General features: G+C 32.1%; 1 protein-coding gene across 1 annotated transcript; it reads left to right on the top strand.

Annotated features, from left to right (window-relative positions):
- The first annotated feature begins 5,251 nt into the window (after positions 1-5,251).
- LOC135846960 (uncharacterized) lies at positions 5,252-15,021 on the top strand. The gene is made up of 3 exons (XM_065366336.1): positions 5,252-5,437; positions 14,050-14,670; positions 14,777-15,021. The coding sequence occupies exons 1-2, from the start codon at positions 5,426-5,428 to the stop codon at positions 14,644-14,646; spliced, it is 609 nt and encodes a 202-aa protein (XP_065222408.1). The 5' UTR covers positions 5,252-5,425; the 3' UTR covers positions 14,647-14,670; positions 14,777-15,021.
- The last annotated feature ends 5,357 nt before the right edge of the window (positions 15,022-20,378 follow it).

Raw genomic sequence — 20,378 nt, forward strand, 5'->3', positions numbered from 1 at the left:
TAACTCATTATTTTTTTTTTTAATTATCAAAATGATCATGTATAGTAATAGTCGTACCTATACCTACAAATACGAGACCTTAATGCATCTATTATTTATATAACATGTCTGAATATGTAGATAAAAACTGGCACAGTTAGCAGACGATACAAAAGCTGAATAAATATAACCTATTTACTTAATAGGTATAGGTAAAACTCTCAGTACCGCACTGTTTTCAGAGCGGTATTGTTGCACTTTACCGGCTACTTTCATCAGTACGGTATTGACGCGAGTTTATCAGTAACACTATGATAATATCAACAATACCTATGCGCGTACGTATAAAATGGTGAATCTTTGTAACATTTTTGAGAGATATGTACGTTTTTGAGCGAATCTATTCTAACTGAACTAGTAAATGAATTAAATATTCTGTACTTTAAACACTATAATGATTAAGGATTTCAGTAAGTTCATTCGTATTCGATGAAATTTAGTTTCAAAAGATATCAATTAACTACTATGTTGTATAATTCTTTTTGAATAATTTTATCAAAGTGAGAACGATCGCAGACTACAGTACCTGTACAAAACACACATTGAATGATCAAGTAGATATAATTATTGTATGTACGAGTACATATTTATAATGTACTTTAGATTCACACCACTTTGTTATCATCACATTTTAATGTAACTAAATACTGAAAACTGAAAAATCTGAATTGATTTTGCGAATAAATAAACTAAAACAAAATGAAATTCATTTTCTGATTAGAAATTAAACACCCACATTTGATTCACTCAAACTTCGAACAAAAGAAAATAAAGAAATCACATGTATGTAAATCGGCAGGTTATCTACTGAAAAGCACGCTTTGAATGTAAAGCAGGGTTGTCATTTAGATGAATAATTAAAGTACTACATTTGTAAACTTTTTTACATTTTTGTGTAATTTTGTACGCATAATGACTTAAAGACAATTGCCTTGTTTTAAACAGTGAGGCACTGAGAGCTTTACCTATACTAATTAAGTAAAACATATTACTCAACTGATTCGGCAAATGTACGTGAACACCAACTCGTGTGCTTTGCAACGCTCGCCTGCGGCTCGCGCTGCAAAATTCACACTCGTTGGTATTCACGCACTTTACCGAACAGTTAAGTAATATACTAATATTAATACAATTGGCTCAAGAAAAATAATACTTTATCGTAAACAAATAAACCAGTCGGTAATTGTACATGAAAGTCGTTATTGTAGGTATGGTACTACTCATGTATCTGCAACTGATACGAATAAATTTTAATATGCCGACCAAGCGACCACTTATATGTACAGGTTTGAATTACGTAAAAAAATAAAATGTCAATAATTCCAAGTGTTTTTTATCGATTGTGAGGAGATAGCTAAGGCAATAAAAGGCGAGGAGTGGCTTTGCTTGAAATTTTCAGTCAGCAATCCCTTGTGAATAGAGTGGCTTTTTTTTAATACCTATTTGAATCAAGGTGAAGAGCTGATGAAGGTTGTTCAATGTTCTTTTGACGCATTTGGCATATTTTTGACGACGATGGAGAAGTGAAATATGATCTTAATATGTCAGAGATGGCATTGGCATTAATAATCTTTTAATATACTCAAGTGCCTTCGATCTGAGAGATCTGACAAAATACACCCACGAATTATTGAGTACCTACCTACACTACTAAAATTTACGATTCGAAAACTTTCATTACAATCTTGGAAATAAAAAATAAAATGATAAAAATAAATATGTACATTCGAATGAACCAAAACAATTTTTTTTTTCAATTTTCTTCATTTTTTTGGTCAGTATCGAAAAATTTTTATTCTTTTATACTTCATGATCATGAGAATAAAATTCAAAGTTAATCATTTCTGCTGGCACTAGGAAAGGGGATAGATGATCGAATTCCACGCTCTAAAATAAGTCAGGATTAACATGCTACACATCACATCATCTTTTTATTCATAATTTTTGGAACTGTTTTTAAAATTGTAAGGAACTGGGGTGACTGAGAGGCTGCATCCAAAATATAAAAGAAATTTGAAATCTACATAATATCCTCCTTCCTCGAGAACCTGCCAAACAAGTCACAAGAGAAGTATCCCAACAAGCATAACAATTTTTGAACCAGATATACGTCACCAGCGGAAATTTTAGATGCTGAAATTCATTTTTCGGTTTTTGGTGAATTGTTGAGAATTCAAACTTGAGCCAAAAAATAAAAATGGACAAAAGCCAAAATTTCGTCAAATCGACCGCGGAAGTGGTGATTTTAAATAGTTCTGGAGCTTCCAGGAGATTTTTGAATTCCTGAAAATACGGTGAAAATTAAATTCAGCAACAATAAAATCGGATTTCCCATTTTTATGACACATTCTATCGATTCAGACACATATTTTCAAAACCTTTTTGTGTTGATTCAAATTAAAGTTTTTTTTCAATGATTACTTTTGAAAACAAAATCATCGTTTGCAAACGCATACATAAAAAAAACAAATTTGGTTTATCAAGGTGTCCATTGAATCGAATAAATGAAAAAAGACGACCTTTTGATGAATTTTGGATGATTTTTTTTCAAAATCACCTACGTAGATTTAAAATTTAACTTTGGTGGGTTATTTTTCTTATTGAATTTTTTGTTTATCACCTGGAAAATAATTGAAAAATTCCATAGCGTCAGAATTTCAGTTTTTTTCTGCTTCATGAGACTTTTCCATAATTTCATTTCGATATTTTGATCAATTTTCAATTTTCCACAATTTTTTTTCATGACTGAGCATTTTTGCCTAATCTTGCTCAATTTTCACAATTTTTCACCAATTTTCATCCGATTTCAACGATTTTTATTATGGTAACTTTCAGTAACTGGGACTTCAATTAATAATTTTCAGAATATTTTCTGAATTTTGACAAATTATCATTTGATTAATTTTTTGTAGTTGCATCTCATTTTTGATCAAAATAATGACTTTTTGATGACTCTGCTGATGACCTTGTAGACACCTTGTTCATGTCCTATTTTCGATTTCCTGAGTTTATTCTTGACGTTTCAAATCGTTCTGGAGCCTCCAGCGGATTTTTTTAGGATTCTCCAGTTCTCAAAAAAAAACGCTATAAATACGGTGAAAATTAAATTTAGCACCTATAATCTGGGATTTTCCATCTTTTGACCCATTCGATAGTTTTGGTGGCATATTTTCAAAACCTTTTTGCACTGCTTCAAACCCAAAATTTCATCAAGTGATTAAGTATAAGTACTTAAGTAAGGTATGTATCAGGAAAAAAAAAATGGAAAAATCAACATTTCTTGAAGTTTTTAGAACGGTTTGAAACCATATCACCAATCATTCGGGAGGTCGAAATCAGGTACAAAGACAGTTTTAGCTTCTTTCCTTTGCACGTTCGCAAACCATGAATTTTACATTTTAGAGAAAATTTTGGATTTGAATCCGCACAAAAATATTTTGAAAATATGTACCAAAATCGATGGGAATGGTAACAAAGAGATTAAATATGAGTTAAAAGATGCTGAATTTCATGTTCATCCTACAGGGCAGTATTTCAAAAACTTTATAAGAGGATCCTAAAATCCACTGGAGGCTCCAGAACAGTTCTAAACCTTCACCAATGCACTCTAGAGGTCGAAAATAGAGTATAAGCCGAATTACAGCTTTAGGGATTAGGGTATACATTGATTTGGTAAAATTTTGACTTTTCTCGATTTTTATTTTTTGTAACAAATTCGAATTTCCAAAAATCGGAAAATGAATTTCAGAATTTGAAATTTTTGCAAGTAGTGTGTATTTTGGGGTAGCCTTTTGAAGACCAGAAAAGTGTTCAGGAGGCCAAAAAACACACGTTTCTGTACTCCATTTAATAAATTAAAAAAATTTCAAGTCTCTCTTGCTTCGGATAAAAATAACGAGAAAAATTAAATTAACATCTTTGATAGTTTTACATACAGCCAGCCTCCAAATTATTCAAACATTTTCTCATCGGATTCATTTCATTTCATTTTTTATTATTTTTTTGAAAAGCTTCAGGTTTCGTAGAGGGATTACAATTCTCCTTCTAATCCACCCCATAAAAATGAATTTGAAAATGTGCATCAATTGTGGTTTCATGAAAATTTATCTTCTTCCAAAATTCGGATGGACTGAATGAATCCACGCCCCTCATATTCACCCAAAAAAATCGAAATGAACAATTATCGATAAGAAGTATCATGCTGTCTGCTTGGATGGGTTGTATTTTTTTTGTTTTTGAAAAATTTAGAATTGGGAGCGGGGATTATGACATGAATAGTGGAAACTCTAGAGTTGTAATAGAGGTGTCAGGAAGTGTGCACACGTACACAATTCAGAAAAATGAATTAAAGTGAACAGAAGATATTCATTTCTTCAACATTTATGTATTATTCGTTTTAAAACTCATTCATTTAATTTTAAAATCATAACGGGTTTGCTGAATCTGAGCTGAACCAAATTTTTAAAATTTCTGTGAGCTAAACACTAAATTTCATACATTGGAGATTTTTTGACGCCCTCTTTTCAAAATGTTTTCATCAAACATTCAGAATGGTTTATACGAATTCGGGTAGCTCCCTTTACCTCGACAAACACATTTGGAAAAATGAAAACCTTAGTTCTTTCACCCCTATTGTTCCTTAAAATGAAAAAAATCTCTTACACATCTTCGAGAAGTGAAAAACATATTTGTACCATGCGAGAGCAATAACTAGAAGAATAAAACACAAATGCAATTTTCACTTTTTATTCAAATAGGCTCCACCAACTAAATCTAACTATGTACTTCGTAATATGAACAATAAAAATTATGTAAGTAATAAGCAAGAAAAATTCTTGAAAAAAAAACTTCCAACACAGCAAAAAATACAAAAATTAACCATCAACCATCACTATCGAAAACGAAAATAAAAAATAAAAATAAACTCCACAAAATTCCGCTCACCACCTTTAAAAATCAAACCACAACTCGCATCTCGAAAAAAAAATGCAAGTAAGTAACATTGCATAAAGAAGCATCATCCCATAAATAAATCATATTCATCACACGGCGACGACGACAAACTTGACTTATGAAAAAAAAAATCCAAACCACCTTGTAATTTTATCAACTGTAATAATCCGCTAAAGAGGGAAAAAATTTCACGCGTACGAATAATATAGATTATCGTGGTTGATAAATAGTAGGAGAGGCAATACCATTGGTCACTTATATGAAGAAAGTTAAGCGACAGCTGTATCATTTGCAAGTACCATAGTAGACAGTTCTAGTTTTTTTTTAGACTCGACGTACGACTTAATTGGCGGGGTTGTGGCCTATATATAGAATACTTAGATTTAATAAAAAATATTATTCAGTTTTGAGTGATCGGCGAAACGACAGCAAAATGAAGTCTGTGGTAAGTAGAAGTGTTTTTCAACGTTTTTTCAATTTAAAAAAAATTATTGTTGCAACGTGATAACCGGTGTTTTTCAATTTTTTTTTCAAATATTTTTAATAATGTTTGGTGTTTTGTGATTTTTTTTAAATTCAGTTTTCAATTTTAATTATTTTTTAATTGATTTTCCGTGAGTTTTATAAACTAAAAATTTACATTTCAAATTGAATTAAATGATGAATTTTTATTAATTTAAATTTAATAAGAATCACGTTGAATTTTTTCTTTTTTCAAATTCAGTGTGTTTATGTATAGATGCTTACATTTTATATTTGATTCATTCATTATTAATACAATCTCACTTGGATATATCAGATATTTCATGTGAAAAAATTGATTTACTTAACTGAAAAGTTAGCTTCCAACATCTTCTTAATCTTTCTCTGCTTTTACTTACAAGCTTCTAAAGCAAAACTTTTTCGATTGTCGTCACGTTACTTCAAACAACACATGCTTATCTTTTACAATTTTTTGAAAATTTGACTCTGATTCATTCCATATTTCTAACAATTTTCTCCAGCTTCAAAGAGACAATAGGTACATACTATAAATAAAAATGACTAAAACTATCCATATTTGGCATCAAACTGAATCATACGAGTACTCTATTCTCGTACATTATCCATAAGTACGATTAAAAATTCCATCACACCCGAACCGTTTTCCAAATCACACTCGTACAATTGAAAGTGACTAATAAAATCGATTAAAATTCATTACCGGTAATGCACCGACCACCAAATACTCGTACTTTCCATTTCCATTTTTTGATTAGAAAGTAAACACAAACACATGGTGTTGATATTCTGAGGCCAGCTATAACGCCACCTTCCGACCAGATTTCAGTGTAAAATTGCGATTTATTTAGTATAAAAATTGCATAAGTTTTTAATTACGTAACGCTTTTGACCGTGACAGAGAAATTCTAATTTGGCGAAGAGAATGCAGTTAAACATGCACGCACACGCCAGTTGCTTCGATGTATGTTTCTGTTTCAACATGTTACTATTTTACACAGTAACGCCATTATCGTTATGTTAAGAAAAATACACCTTACCTTAGATATAGGTAATGGGTTTTAGAGCACGCTAGATGGAAATGCTTTCATCGTCATTTCATCGTTCTTCTCTGTAGGAAAACATCCGACCAAAATTACGCAGGTAGACAGAAATGCGTTTATGTAAATTACGAGAGTATTTACCCCACAGGTCAACAGGGTATCCTATCTAGCTATAGTGTTGACAGATTTAATGCCAAAGTTTCGTCATAATGGACTTGAAAACAGTAGATGTCATCTTGCGATAAAATACACCGAGAATGGCCTGGATATTTCTACGAGATTCTGCAACAATTGTTGGATGCTTAGGCATTGTACCTACTAATGCAAACGGGTTTTACGATTTTTGTATTTTATTCCAACATTTTTCAAATTTCAACATTACTCGGAGGATTTACAAAAATATTTCGCGAATAATTGAATTCTAAAGTATATATTTTATTACTTTGTAGTCTGAACTATGTAAATAAGGAATTGACTTTTTTTATCATCGTAGATGAGAATTCATCTTCTTCTATGATCAGCGCTCTCCTTCCATCCCCCCTCGTTTCCAATGAATAATCTTGAAAATGTGCTCTTGAGCATCGTTTTTAACATTTTTCGGACGATTTATTCCAATTCCAATTTGGTTTGATGAAGGAAAAATGGTTACGTAAATACATATTAATTTTACGTAAATTCACTTGAATTTTTTTTTCCAGTTCGAGTCCAAAATAACTCTAAATTTTTGGAACATTCATCATAATTATTATCAAATATCAACTCACTTTTTCGTAAAATTTTGAAGTTTTTTGAATAGTTTTTGGATTACGCGTAAGGCAATTTCTTCTAAATGTCTTATACATACGTTTTAATTATTTTGAGAAGGAAAATAAAGTCTCGATTATTAAAATAAATGAAAATCGATTTTCCTTATTCAAATTTATAGTTGATCTAAATACCGTAAAAACACCCCCCTCCCCAAGTCTCCTTAAGAATTGAAATTTTAAAAAAATCCGAAAAATCGTAAAAAGTTCTGAATTTTGTTGCAATTTTTGTTCTATTCCAATTTGTATCGTCGAAAATTCGCACACCAAAAACAGCCACAAAAACAAAATCAATTTTTTCCTGGAAGTTTGCATTTTTTCTGAATTTTGAATACACTGTCAAACAAAATTTCAAATATCAAAAAAAAAAAAAAAAAAAAAATCAAAAAATGGACTTTTTCTGACGAGAATAATATTAGTAGGTAGGTAGGTATGTAATAGGTAATAGTGGATCGCGAAAAAAAAAATGTTGGAGGGTATTAACGAACTTCAGCGGACACTTTCATTATGAGTAGAATATTAGTCATAAATTTTTTTAGCTCCGGAGGTGGCCCTATAGAGAAGAGATAATTATGAATCCTTAAAGGAAAGAATTTTCGAAAAAAATCGCGGTTTTTCGCTCCAGCCCGACCAACCTGTTTTAAGGCAAAAATTTGAAAATCTGCATCGACATAAGCCATTGCCATCGCAATTTAAGACCATTTTTAGGGTTCTACTGAGCGTTTAAAAATTTGCAAATCTCATATTATTTTTGAATAAAATTAGTATTTTGAAAATTTGTTTGCTCGAATATTTCGCATCAATTAAGCCACCAAAAGATATAATTTCTGAAACTGGGAAAATATTTTGAATAAGTACAGCAGTGCCAATTTTTCAATCATTATCGGATTTCAAAAAAACAACAAAATCTGATGAAGTTTTTGGTCATTTTTATAGAAATGACCAAAAATTGGCACTGTTGCATTTCAAAGAATTTTCCCATTTCCAGAAATGATAGCTTGTCTTTCAATGTTTTGGATTAATTAATGCGAAATATTTGAGAACAAAAAATTTTTAAAATATGAATTTACCCAAAAATAAGCGATTTGCAAATTTTCAACCACTCAGTAAAACCTTAAAAGTCATTTTGGATTTTGATGGCAATTTGCTGGATCGAAATACTATTTTTTGGCACTGACTCATTTTTCCCAAAATAGATTGTGCAGGGACTAGGTAGATAGAAAAAAGATCACATTTTTTTCGAAATTGTAGCCTCTCTGAGGACCCCCATCTTCCCTTCAGGGACACTCCCGAGCCAAAAATTTTTCTGAGTAACTTTCAACTCAAATGAAGGTTTTTGCTCAATTTTGTCAAAACCCTCTGGTATTTTTCTTTTGCGATCCACCTCGTATCATACCAGGAGTCGTGGGAAGTGTAAACAAATGGGGCGATTTGTTTGAGTATTCAACTTCCTCGAGGACTTGAAAAGTGAAGTACCTGAGATAAATTATAGATTGTAATCCTGCGGGTGTTGAACTTTTAAAATTCATTGAAAAACGTCGATTTTTCAAGTTTCTAAAAAAAGTAAACATTCCACGAGTTATTTTTTTTATAAAGGGGAAAGGGTAAGATGAAAACAAAATGAAAATGACACTTGCTCTAGGCTCGTTTTGGCTTTCGACAGCTTTGACCATATATCTACCGGAATCAAAGGCTATAGGCTTTTACCATTTATTTCAACACTTGTTATGAACATGGGTGATTTCACAAAATAGGTAATAATATTGCGGAAAAATATGTGTCATGGTCTCTTAGATCGCCTACTGATCAATCGATAAGAAAATTCTTTATCAGATTGACCAAGTGTTTGCCAGATTTACCTTCGCTGCTTACGTGAAAAGAACGTGAAGTTACATAGTTTTTGAGAGAAGTACATAGGTACATACAAACACATGTACATATTATGAGAATATTGCATAGAAAATTGTTGCTGAAAGTTGGAATGAGGTCATTCGCATAAAGAAATATTTTTTTTTCACAATTGACGAGTTGCTGTTGACAGAGAAGTTTTATTTTGAAAAAAAAATCTACAAATAACAGCACAATTGGATTTTTTTTTAGTTTATCTCTCTTGTTCATGAATTAATATACCTTCAAGTTCAAGAAAAAAAAACACAGATATCTAAATAGCCATACGAAACAAATCACAATGAAAATAAGTTTTGAAATGCCACTTTGAAGTTATTAATGTATTTTTTGAAAATAAAAAGGAGAAACCCCTTAAAATGAAAGTCACAAATTCACTTTTTCCCTAGGGATGGAAAGCTAAACGCTAAAAGCCGAGGAAGGTTAGGGTTTTTTGAAAGCTACATAAAAGCTATAGCCAAAAGCTATTATTTATTCTGCATTCTTTAAGCTTTTTTCAAATCCATTTTGATTCAGTTTCTGTTTGAGTTATTTTTCAATTTTCACATTTTACTGCTTTCTTTTTTCAGTTTTTTCGTTTTTTTTTTCGCTGTGGTTGTAAATTTTACATTTTTTTTTTCAATTCACCTCATTTAAAAAAAATTGAAAAGCTGAAAGCTGAAAGCCAAAAGCTAAAAGCCAAAAGCCAAAGAATTTTTGGAAGCTAAAAGCTAGCCACTAGAAAGCTTTATGAATTTGAAAAGCTAAAGCCAAAAGTTTCATCTTTCTGATCTTTCAGCTTGTCCCTGCTCTTCCCTCTGAAACTGAACGGTTTTAAGATCATGGAAATTGATACAAAGTTCAATCTTTCAAAACATCATTTACAGTTGATCTGAAAAGCCTCCAAAAAATTTAAGTTTTTTTAAAAATTCTCAAAATCCAACAAAGGTGCAAAAATTGATTTTGACAGCACTGACTTTTTGATCACATTTCAAATTTTTTTAAAAAATGTATAAAAATATAAAATTGCCTAACTGTCTTCAAAATGATGAAAATCAGCCAAGATAACAAATCACTTGAGGAATGGGTAGACTAATTGTACCTACATGTCTTAGTACGTTTGCTTCCACAAATTTCAAATCATATCAAAAAATCACATTTGAGGTAAGAGGTATTTCGCTAAAATTTTCCGGAACAACGAAACTTCAAGTTAGGAACCTTAAAAGCCGATGGAAATCAATTTTCAACTGTCAGAATACAATCTTACATCTTCGGTTGAATTTTCAGAATTTCTAGACAAAATTAAATGTAGCTGGAGGCTCCAGATCGACTGAAGATATGAAATTTTTGGAGATTCTGGAATACTAGAATCTCCAGGTTTCACGTTAACATTTTTTGATTTCAAATTTACACACCTACCTACGCATGTCACCAACAAACGATTTCTCCCATTTTCAAAAAAAAAAAAAATTGCAAAAAATCATCTCCGTATAAAAAATTCCTCCCTCCCCCACCCCTTAGCAACGCACGCAAGGTACAACGACACGTACACTTTCACCTCGTCGCGTCGGTTATTAAACCTTAACACGTCGATAAGCCTGCCTAATCGTTAAGTTCTCAGGCACCGAATCGCAAAAAATTCCACAATCAAATATTTTGGCACGATTAGCCAAAAAAACATCCGCAATTTGGCTGCATCCGTATTTTAATTACATATCGAGTAATATTTTCCCTCAGCTCGATGAACCACAGGTGCGTAAAAATAGGCGATAAACTCGTCATCTTTGACTGTAAAATACATACACGAGTCCGGCTCATATTGAATATTAATTACGTATGTATTCGATAACGTTTAAAACGCGACACCTACGACTTTATTAGCCAAAAAAAACAAACAAATACAAAAAACGAAACACGATCGGAATAATAATTAGTAATGTCTTCTGTAAAGTAACTATGGGAATCTGTGGAGGGTAATTCGCGAATACGAATACGTCTCGTGTGAGTAATGAATTTGTCACGTTTGATGTAAAAGATTCTTTGAGCACTTTCCCATCAGCGACTATACGAGTACATCTCTCAAGGTGCCATCTATAGGAATTAGGAACGTGCAACAGTTGACGTACAAGTACCAAGACCAAGTACCTATACGACCTTTATCGAATGAATAATTAACGCGAATTGATCAATTACCTATCGTCTGCAGGGCGGAAATCGCCATTGGCAATGTAACTTGGCAGCAGTATTCTCGTGCACTGTGGCAAAAATACTGGTCGACAAATTTTTTCACAACCATTAGTGAAATTATTACATTAAGGTGGACTATTAACGCAATGTAATGATTAAACTTACATTATTATATGGAAACAACTTGCTAACAAAGTACACGCGATATACCATTAAAAAAGCCATTAAAATTTACAATGTAAGAGTAAATCATTACTTGTTAAAGGAACCAATTCATGTTTAAATTTGGGGTGGAAATGGACGGGGGTATTTTTTTACTGGCGACTTACATCGAGAACAACATCGTCTTTCACGCTACATGTAGAACCTTTTTTTATTCCATTGAAATGTTTTGAAAAATGTAAATGTAAATGACACGAAGTAAAAAAAAAAAAAAAACCATCTAATCAACTCACGAATAATAAAGTCATCGGTAAATGGAATGAATGAGAAAAGGTTGAGATGAATTTTCATTATTTTTCGAACCAATTGGAAATGGTAGAATGAAATGAAAGCTGACAAATTCAAGATAATGCGAACAAAATAGACACGAAAAAATAATCGACAGGACATACTCCCACCCTCCCAATAAAAAAGGTAATTTCAGTAACCAAAATAGTTTAGAAAAATGATCAAAAATACCTAACCAAAAAAGTTACAAAACGAGAAAAAAAAAACATTTTAATGCAGAAAAAGTTACAAAAAACATGACTTTTTAATTGAATTCAATCTGAAAAAAATTAAAATCTAATAATGAAATTCGATCAAAATGTTGACAATTTTAGCAAAAAGCAGGATATTTTTAGCAATTATGTATGTATACTTACCAATTATTTTGCAGAAAAGTTACACTTTTTTATAATTTCTGCCAAAAAAGTGAGATTATTTCGCAACTTTTTGGCTAAAAAATTAGACTTTTCGGCAATTTCTGACATAGCAAAAAGCGACTCTTTTTAGGAAATTTTTACTTGATAAAAAACGAAACTTCATAGCAATTCTGCAAATGGCGGGACTTTTTGCTGTAATATTGACTAAACGGAAGAGATTACATAACAGTTTCAACAAAAGCAGGCCTTTTTAGAAATTTTTGTCAAAATAGCAGAATTTTTCAGAAATTTTCAGCAAAAAAGTAAGACTTTGACCATTTTATGAAGGTAGGAGAAAAATGAACATTTTTTGCACTGGTAAAAAGCGAGAATTTTCTAAATTTTCCAAAAAACACAAGATTTTGTCAATTTTAGAAGGAAGTAGGACTTGACAATTATTGCCAAAAAAAGTGAAAAAATAACTTTAGTAACCATGAAAGTTGAAAAAAGTACCCAAAACGAACAATTAAAATTCCAATTAAAATCTAGTGATGAAACACGATTGAGACGTTGACAATTTTAGCAAAATGGAGAACTTTTTTTTGGCAATTATGTACTGGTAAAAAATAATACGTTTTCCAAATTTTTGTCAAAAAAGATTTTTTTTATTGAAATGGTCCAAAGAGGGAAATCAATGGCATTTTCGTTTTTTTCCTGCAAAATTTCAACCTACATTGATGAGGCACGTGCTGATCTTTCAATTCATTCGATGACAGTTTGAGCCCCAATTTTCTTGGAAATGGTCGAAAATCGTAAAAGATTTTTTTCCGAAATTTTAACCTACATTGATCGGTTTTATGATGAATTTTGATGAAATTTTTATTCTCACAAAAGAGTACTTCTGAACATTTTGTAGAATTTAATTACCTATCTGTATTTTCAATTCATTTATTTCCCCCTCCAGCAGCACTATGTTAATATGTTATAATTAATAGTTTATTGACATTGTAAATATAGCTAAAGCTGTCTATTGCAATAAATGATTTGATTTGAAAATTTTTAGAAGTGGTCAAAACAAAAAATTACTGGTAATTATTTTGTTTTTCTTGCAAAATTTTAGCTCATTTTTATATGTCACAAGGCGGCTTTTGAAAATGTATAAACAACCACTTTTTCAGTTGAAACGCCCCGGACCCCCTCCCCCGAAGTACATATTAAGTCTATGGGGGTGTTTCAGCACAAAAAATGTAAAAAATTCGTCAAAAGGCCTTAGCACGCAATTGTGCCGGTACCAGCGTCCTCTATCGAATTTTTAAAAAATCCCCCCTCCCATCGATTTCAAAAAATGGGGGTTTTGAGGCTCCAGTCCCCTATCATGCCACCCGGAAATTTAAAATACCAGTTTTTTTTACAAGGGCAGCCGATTTCTATGAACTGCCAACTCTCTTATCTCCTCCCAAACCTGTCCACTCTTTCTGGATGTAAAGCAAATATTTTTCACTTTTTGACATAAAAGTCAGCATTTTTGGTAACTTCTGATTTGAAAAATGTGAGATTTTGACAATTTAAGCAAAACGCAGAGCTCTTTGCAAGAAAGCTACAATTTCTAGTGAGTAGGTACTTCAAAAATGTTTGACCAAAAAAGCAATTTTTAGCAAAAAATGAGACTTTGGAAATTCTTACTTTCACTCTAAGACACTTTCATAACATATCATTAGTACATAGTTGTGATAAATGTGAACTTGTAATTTTATTTCAAACCCAACTAATATTCTTCTATATCTCTCTGTCCAGGTACTTATAACCAGCACCCTCATCATGGCGGTAGTTTGTGAAAAACTCACCGAAAAATCCGACGTCATCGAAGGCAAAGTCGACAAGAAAGGTGTCAAACGTGGACTCTACGGATTAGGCTACGGTTACGAGGGAGGTTTCGAATACGGAACCTTAGGAGGCTACGGTCTCGGCAGCACTATCGGCTCCCATTATCCCACCTACTTACACAACAGCTATCCTCACTATCCCTCAGCTTATTCTTACCCATCGGCTTACTCTTACCCAACAGCTGTTCACACCACCATTACAAAACACGTCCCAGTAGCAGTTCCTCATCCTGTCCCAGTGACTGTTGAAAAACACGTACCTTACCCAGTAGCTGCCCCATACCCAGTCGAGGTTCCAAGACCGTACCCCGTAGAAGTACCTAAACCAGTGCCAGTGGCCATTGAAAAACCGTACCCAGTTCCAGTAGATAGACCTTATCCAGTAGCTGTACCTCATCCTGTGCCTGTACCTGTGTACAAACATGTAGGAGTACCTTACGCAGTCCCTGTAGCTAAACCAGTCGCTGTGCCGATCTTTGGTAAACAAATCTACGCTCATGATTGGTGAACCATGCGTACATCTGTGTAACAAGTAAGCCACGTGCTCGCCGATGCACTTTCATCATACATTAGATATAGGTACTTGTTTGTACAGTACGTGAACCGGTTCTATGTATAATGTGTTGTTTTGGTTGCAGATAGTCAACTTGAAAGGAATAGTCGACAACGATGTGTGTGTTTTCAAACGTTCCACTATCTATGATAATAATTTATGGTGCCATCGCGTCTATTTTATACATTTTTCTCATTCGTGTCATGTAATTTATAATTCGTTACCTATTTCGAATAATTCATTTTTTTCATCATGTATTTTGTATTTAATTTTTTTTTCTCTTTTTCTACGTAAGAAATTCTCTTTTTTAATAAAATATTTATAAGAAAAGTTGCATTTTCTCATTTGCACCTATGTTCGTTATCGTCGACTGGAGTATAAGTACAATCGATACTTAGGTAGTATATGTATTTATAGGACGTGATTCGTGATAAAAATCGTGTGTACTTAATACTTCTATTCTGTATAATACATTGAAAGGGAAATATTTAAGGTTTTACATAATTATACGATAACATAAAAAGTACAAAAAGATTACGTATTTATTATCGGGGCCCGATTAAAACGAAGACTATAATTTTTTTTATTTTTTTCGAACTTATACAATAAAGTTAGGTTAAGTAACGGCATTTTAAATAACACTTACAGCTATTTCTGCCCTAAAACACTATTCTTCGAATATGCACGCGATTCGAATAAAGCGATAGAAATTTATGGCGTAACTTTTTTATTTGAGCTCTCTTCGCCTCTCCCTTTCTCAAGTTAGCGTTCGTTTTAAATATGTAATTCGATATTCAAAGGTCAATGTGGAACGTATCTTTTAAAGTAGGAAAAAAAATCATACTTTGTATGAACGTTGCAATTAAAACAAACGAGATGGCGATTGATGTGTTGAAAGTTAAAGCGTCGACCGCTTTCTAGACTCTTTATCTGTTATGCAATTATTTCCCCAGGATGGACTCGCATGCATGTGTGGTTGCGGTTCGCTTCAATGCACAACAGTGATGTCTGTATTGAAAAAATCTGAAAATCCACTAGAGTAGTACCCTACCTGTACCTACTTCTTAATCTCACTATATTTCTACACAATCATGTGTAATGAAATTGAAATGACGTAGCGTTCTATGGAAAAAATTGAGGAATAAAATGCTAGGTATGAATTTTAAAGAACCCATGTTAAGAAAGCTTGGATTATTTATTCATGATTTATTCTTGTAAATATCGAGAAATCCACATAACTGAGTAAACTAAGAAATTCAAAATGAAACCCACTTGAACTTCAGAACACTTCAGGCAAAAAGAAAGGGGTAAGAGGGTCGAAATCCATAACTGAAAAATTTACGCCAGCATAAAAATGGTGGGAGTTAGTTTTCTCGAAGAATATGGTTTAAGTGATTTCGATTTTTGCATTCACTTTAACCATTGTCCCGAATCTGGATGAGAATGAGGGGGAAGAAGTAGATGAAGATAAGTATTTAAAAATTGTATAATTAAAAAAAAAAACAATATTGATATCAGAATTTTTTGAAAGAGAGCTTGTTTCGATTTCAACATCGACATTACTTATATCTTTAGCTCGAAATTAGAGCCAAAATATTGGGAAGGGGAGGGTAAAAAAAACGAGCCCAAAATTACAATCACGATTCTATGAACAAAAACTTACTAAAAAGAGAATATTCTGAACTGGCACTCTCTCCAATTTGAACGAAATCAAATTCGATCAAAAAAGATGCCAAACATTCCCATAACCAAAAATTTCAAGTCCCACAGTTCAATTTTGGATTTTTGGCGAATTTTCGAAAATTTAAAAAATTTAAAAACGCAATTCTAAGGCGATTTTCAAACTTTTTCACGAAACATGATTTTTTTGAGCAAAATGAACCAATGAAAATAATTTCTCTAATTCAACTCTTACAATATTAACACGTACTAGTTTTGCGCTATTCTGTAGCCTCGAGCAATTTTTCAATTCACTCCAGAAACTTCAATTATCACTCTGAAAAAGGAAAAATTAACTTAACCCTTATAACTTCATAGTCAGTACTTATTGAACACCCTCTAGACCGTTTTAGGGGGTTTCCCCTAAATTCCAGCAGTGCCCATTCAAAAGTAAATCTGTGATCAATTTGTAAATTCCAAAAGAAATTTCTGGAGTTTGAAAATTTGCTGGAGGCTCAAAAAAAGTTGAGTTTAGATTATTTTTGATTTGGGTGAATAACTTATAAAAAATTGTCGAATGAAATTAGAAAAGTGAGGAGCAACGCAGAGTGCGATATAAATGCAATTCTTTGGACATTGAATAAAGTTTTAGAAAGAAAATATTTTTGTAACGTATATGTATTTTCTTTTTGGATGTTATTTTATCAACTTGTGTGACTTTTTTGACTAATCTGGCAATTTAGCACTTCATTCAAAAATCTGTCATTGAATTTTATTAGCAGCTCATTAATAAGCTGACAATCAAATTCGTGGAAAATTGAATCTCTGTAGTGTGATAAGTAGTCGCAAAATGAAATCACTTAACGTAATTAGAATTATCAAACCTCATTTACGTAAGCATCCATGTCCAAAACAATATCATACATCGACAAAGAAAATGAAAGAATATACGAGTACCTACCTACCTAATGCGATGGAACTTTTCGAAGGTTTCAATAAAAACAATATTAATAAAGTGACATCGTATGGATAAAATCGAAAATTACAATGTATCAGTTACAAAATAAATAATTAATAAAAATGCGAAACTACTTCGAATAAATTAAATTAAACATGGAAATTTTCGGAGACCATTAACTTAAAAAGATCGGATAACACATCGTATCAAATATACATTTAGGAAGGTACATTAGGTAGTAATTTATTGCGTTTTTATTTTTAATGGAAAAAATTAAAACCGATGCGATGTATTCGTTAATAATTCCACAATGATCAATATTTCAGTTGAAATAAATTAGGTAAGTAGGTATATCTGCGAAATTTTTCAAAAATGAAATCACAATACGCTTTTTACTTGATGGTTATGGTTACATCATTCACACACTTTGGAACACCTACTGGGGCTGATTTCACGTATCAATGAATACTGAAAGCTGTGTATGAAAAAGTTTCGATTCAGATGGAAACTCGTCTTACGAGTTGAAAAAAAAAATTGAACGTGATAAATCGTGCGATGAATTATTAATTCGTGATCGAATCTGCTTTTTATCAACATACCGCAATTATGGATGCACAATAAATCTACATTTTTCCACACCAGCGATTTATTGTGATTCTATGCACGTCATGCTTGCAAATAATATTAAAATTTAAATTCTCTATAGAGAAAAAAACCACACCCGCGCAAATAGTTGATCTTTAACTGGTAGGGTTAATGATGTGAACTAATTTTCCTGCAGTTGATATGGATTCGTTTGCTTTTTATGTGAGATGTACGTACGTACGTACGTAAGATTATTGAAACAATTTTCAAAGTTCTCCATACAAATTGAACAGCAATTTCTAAGTCAAGAGAGTCAAACATTTGAGGAATTATTTCGGGGGGGAGGGGGGCATTAGAAAAACATTTTTGTCCAAAAAATTGCTATATTGTATGGTGGCAAATTTTTTCATTTTTTTCATTGATTTTTTCCAATTTAAAAAATAAATTAAATTATTATAGAGAACAACTACATATATCATATCATTTCCATCCCTTCTCCCCACTCAAAACCAACTACTTTTGGACAATACTTTTAAAGTCTCTGGCAAGTTTTCAAATTTCTTCAAAAACTTGAAATTACTCTGAAAAGATCAAAAATGAACTTAAGCAAACATTCTGTAATAACTTCCAAAAATTCAAAATTGAACTTGAGCCCTTGAAATTCTGGTAAGGGAGATTTTAGAACGAGCTCTCTCGATTTAGTCTGGAAGTTCCAAAACCAAAATTTCAGCAGCTCAAATTGATTTTTCTATTTTTGGCGAATTTTTCAAAATTCAAAATTGACCATTTTTGAGCATTTGAACTTTAAAATTGCTCCGAAGACGTGGAAATTAAGTTGGGGAGTTGAAAATCGAGTTGCGGTGTATTCTTTAAGGTTTTCCCCCACATTTGATGGGCTAATTTTCAAGCCAAACCTTTGAGTGCATTTTTTTGACTACCATAAATGAGTTCTATTTTTTCAGAAAAAAAAATCAAAAATTTACTGTTTGTAAGGAAACTTGAAATTTGCAGAAATGGGTGCATCTTGTCTAAAACTCATCCCTAGAATCTGAAATTCACCATTTCGAGCCTTTGTGGAGCCTCCAGTACGTTTTCGATTACTCCGGAATTTCATAATTTCTCTAGGAGGCTTAAAAATTAATCGGAGCAGCTAAAAATCGAGTTTTGGCCTATTCTGGAACTATTCAACGGGAGCATCCATATTTGATCCGATTTCCAAATTCCAGCATGCTCCTCGATTACGTTTCTTTTGCCCAGCATTCTTCTAATGATAGGTAACTGGAGAATGCTGGTCAAAAAACACCCTCGATATGTCCATCTGGAAATCGGCTTGAATGAGAATAAGTCCTTCAAATAGATTGAGTTCAGATCAGAACTCAATTTTCAGCCACCTATATTAATTTTTACTCCTTTTTGAAGCAATTTTAGTGTCCTGGAAAAATTTAAAACCACTCTGGCGGCTTCAAAATGTCCGAAAATTGTGAAATTCGGTTCGAGGGAATTGATACCACTTTCAGAACTAATTTTCACCATTTTTCTAGAACACATTAAAAAAACAAAAAAAAAAACAGCATAAATTACCGAAAATAGTCGATTTTAAATTTTCAAAAAGAAATTCTTATTATGAAGGTTTCAGACCATGCTCTTTCCAAAAATAGCATCTCGAGGGATTCCCCAAACAGATGACTGGTTTAGAACTAAGTAGGTATATTTTGACATTTTCACCCTTTTTTTTTTTGGGTTCCCCAATCCCTACATTTCGAGGGTGGTTTTGTTGTAATTTCTTTTTTTGCAAAGATGTCATACTTTTTGCACTACATTTTGCCACTAATGAAATTATAACAACACATTGGAATCTCCAGACAATTTAAACCAAAATTGCAATTTCACTGTCTTTTTTCTCAATTCTATCTTGTTAGGTAAACTTCTCAACATTTCAACAATTCATACATACATACCTATAATTATCATTTTTAAAAAATATTTTTTCAATTTTTTTCAATTTTTGATAAAAAATGTTGAAAGACTATTTTCCTTCAATATACCTATGTAGAAGTAAGTATCAAAAATTAAAATACTTTGTTCTTTCAATATCCCAAGATCTACGTGATAAAAATTGAGTAAAAAAGTCCTGAAATTTAAAATTATAGCTTATGCCATAAACCAAAATTACATAAGTTAAATGTTGAAATAAAAACAAAGCTTAAAAAACGTTTCCTATCTATTTTTTTGAAAGATTAATTAACAATCTGTACAATGATAAACATAGTTAAACCATGAGCTATAAAAATAAACTATTGGCAAAATCTTTTACAACGTACAAGTAGGAAATTTACTTCGAAAAAAACATTACCAATAAACAAGGTAACCATAATCATTACCAGAGCTGAAAAACAATAAGATCTTCGAGAACCATACGTGCATCACTAAATCGCGTCGTAAACAATTACACTAGGATTCGAAGAACAATACTTACACGTACCTA

Source organism: Planococcus citri, chromosome 5 (genome assembly GCF_950023065.1).
Source record: "Planococcus citri chromosome 5, ihPlaCitr1.1, whole genome shotgun sequence".
In the NCBI taxonomy this organism is placed as follows: domain Eukaryota; kingdom Metazoa; phylum Arthropoda; class Insecta; order Hemiptera; family Pseudococcidae; genus Planococcus; species Planococcus citri.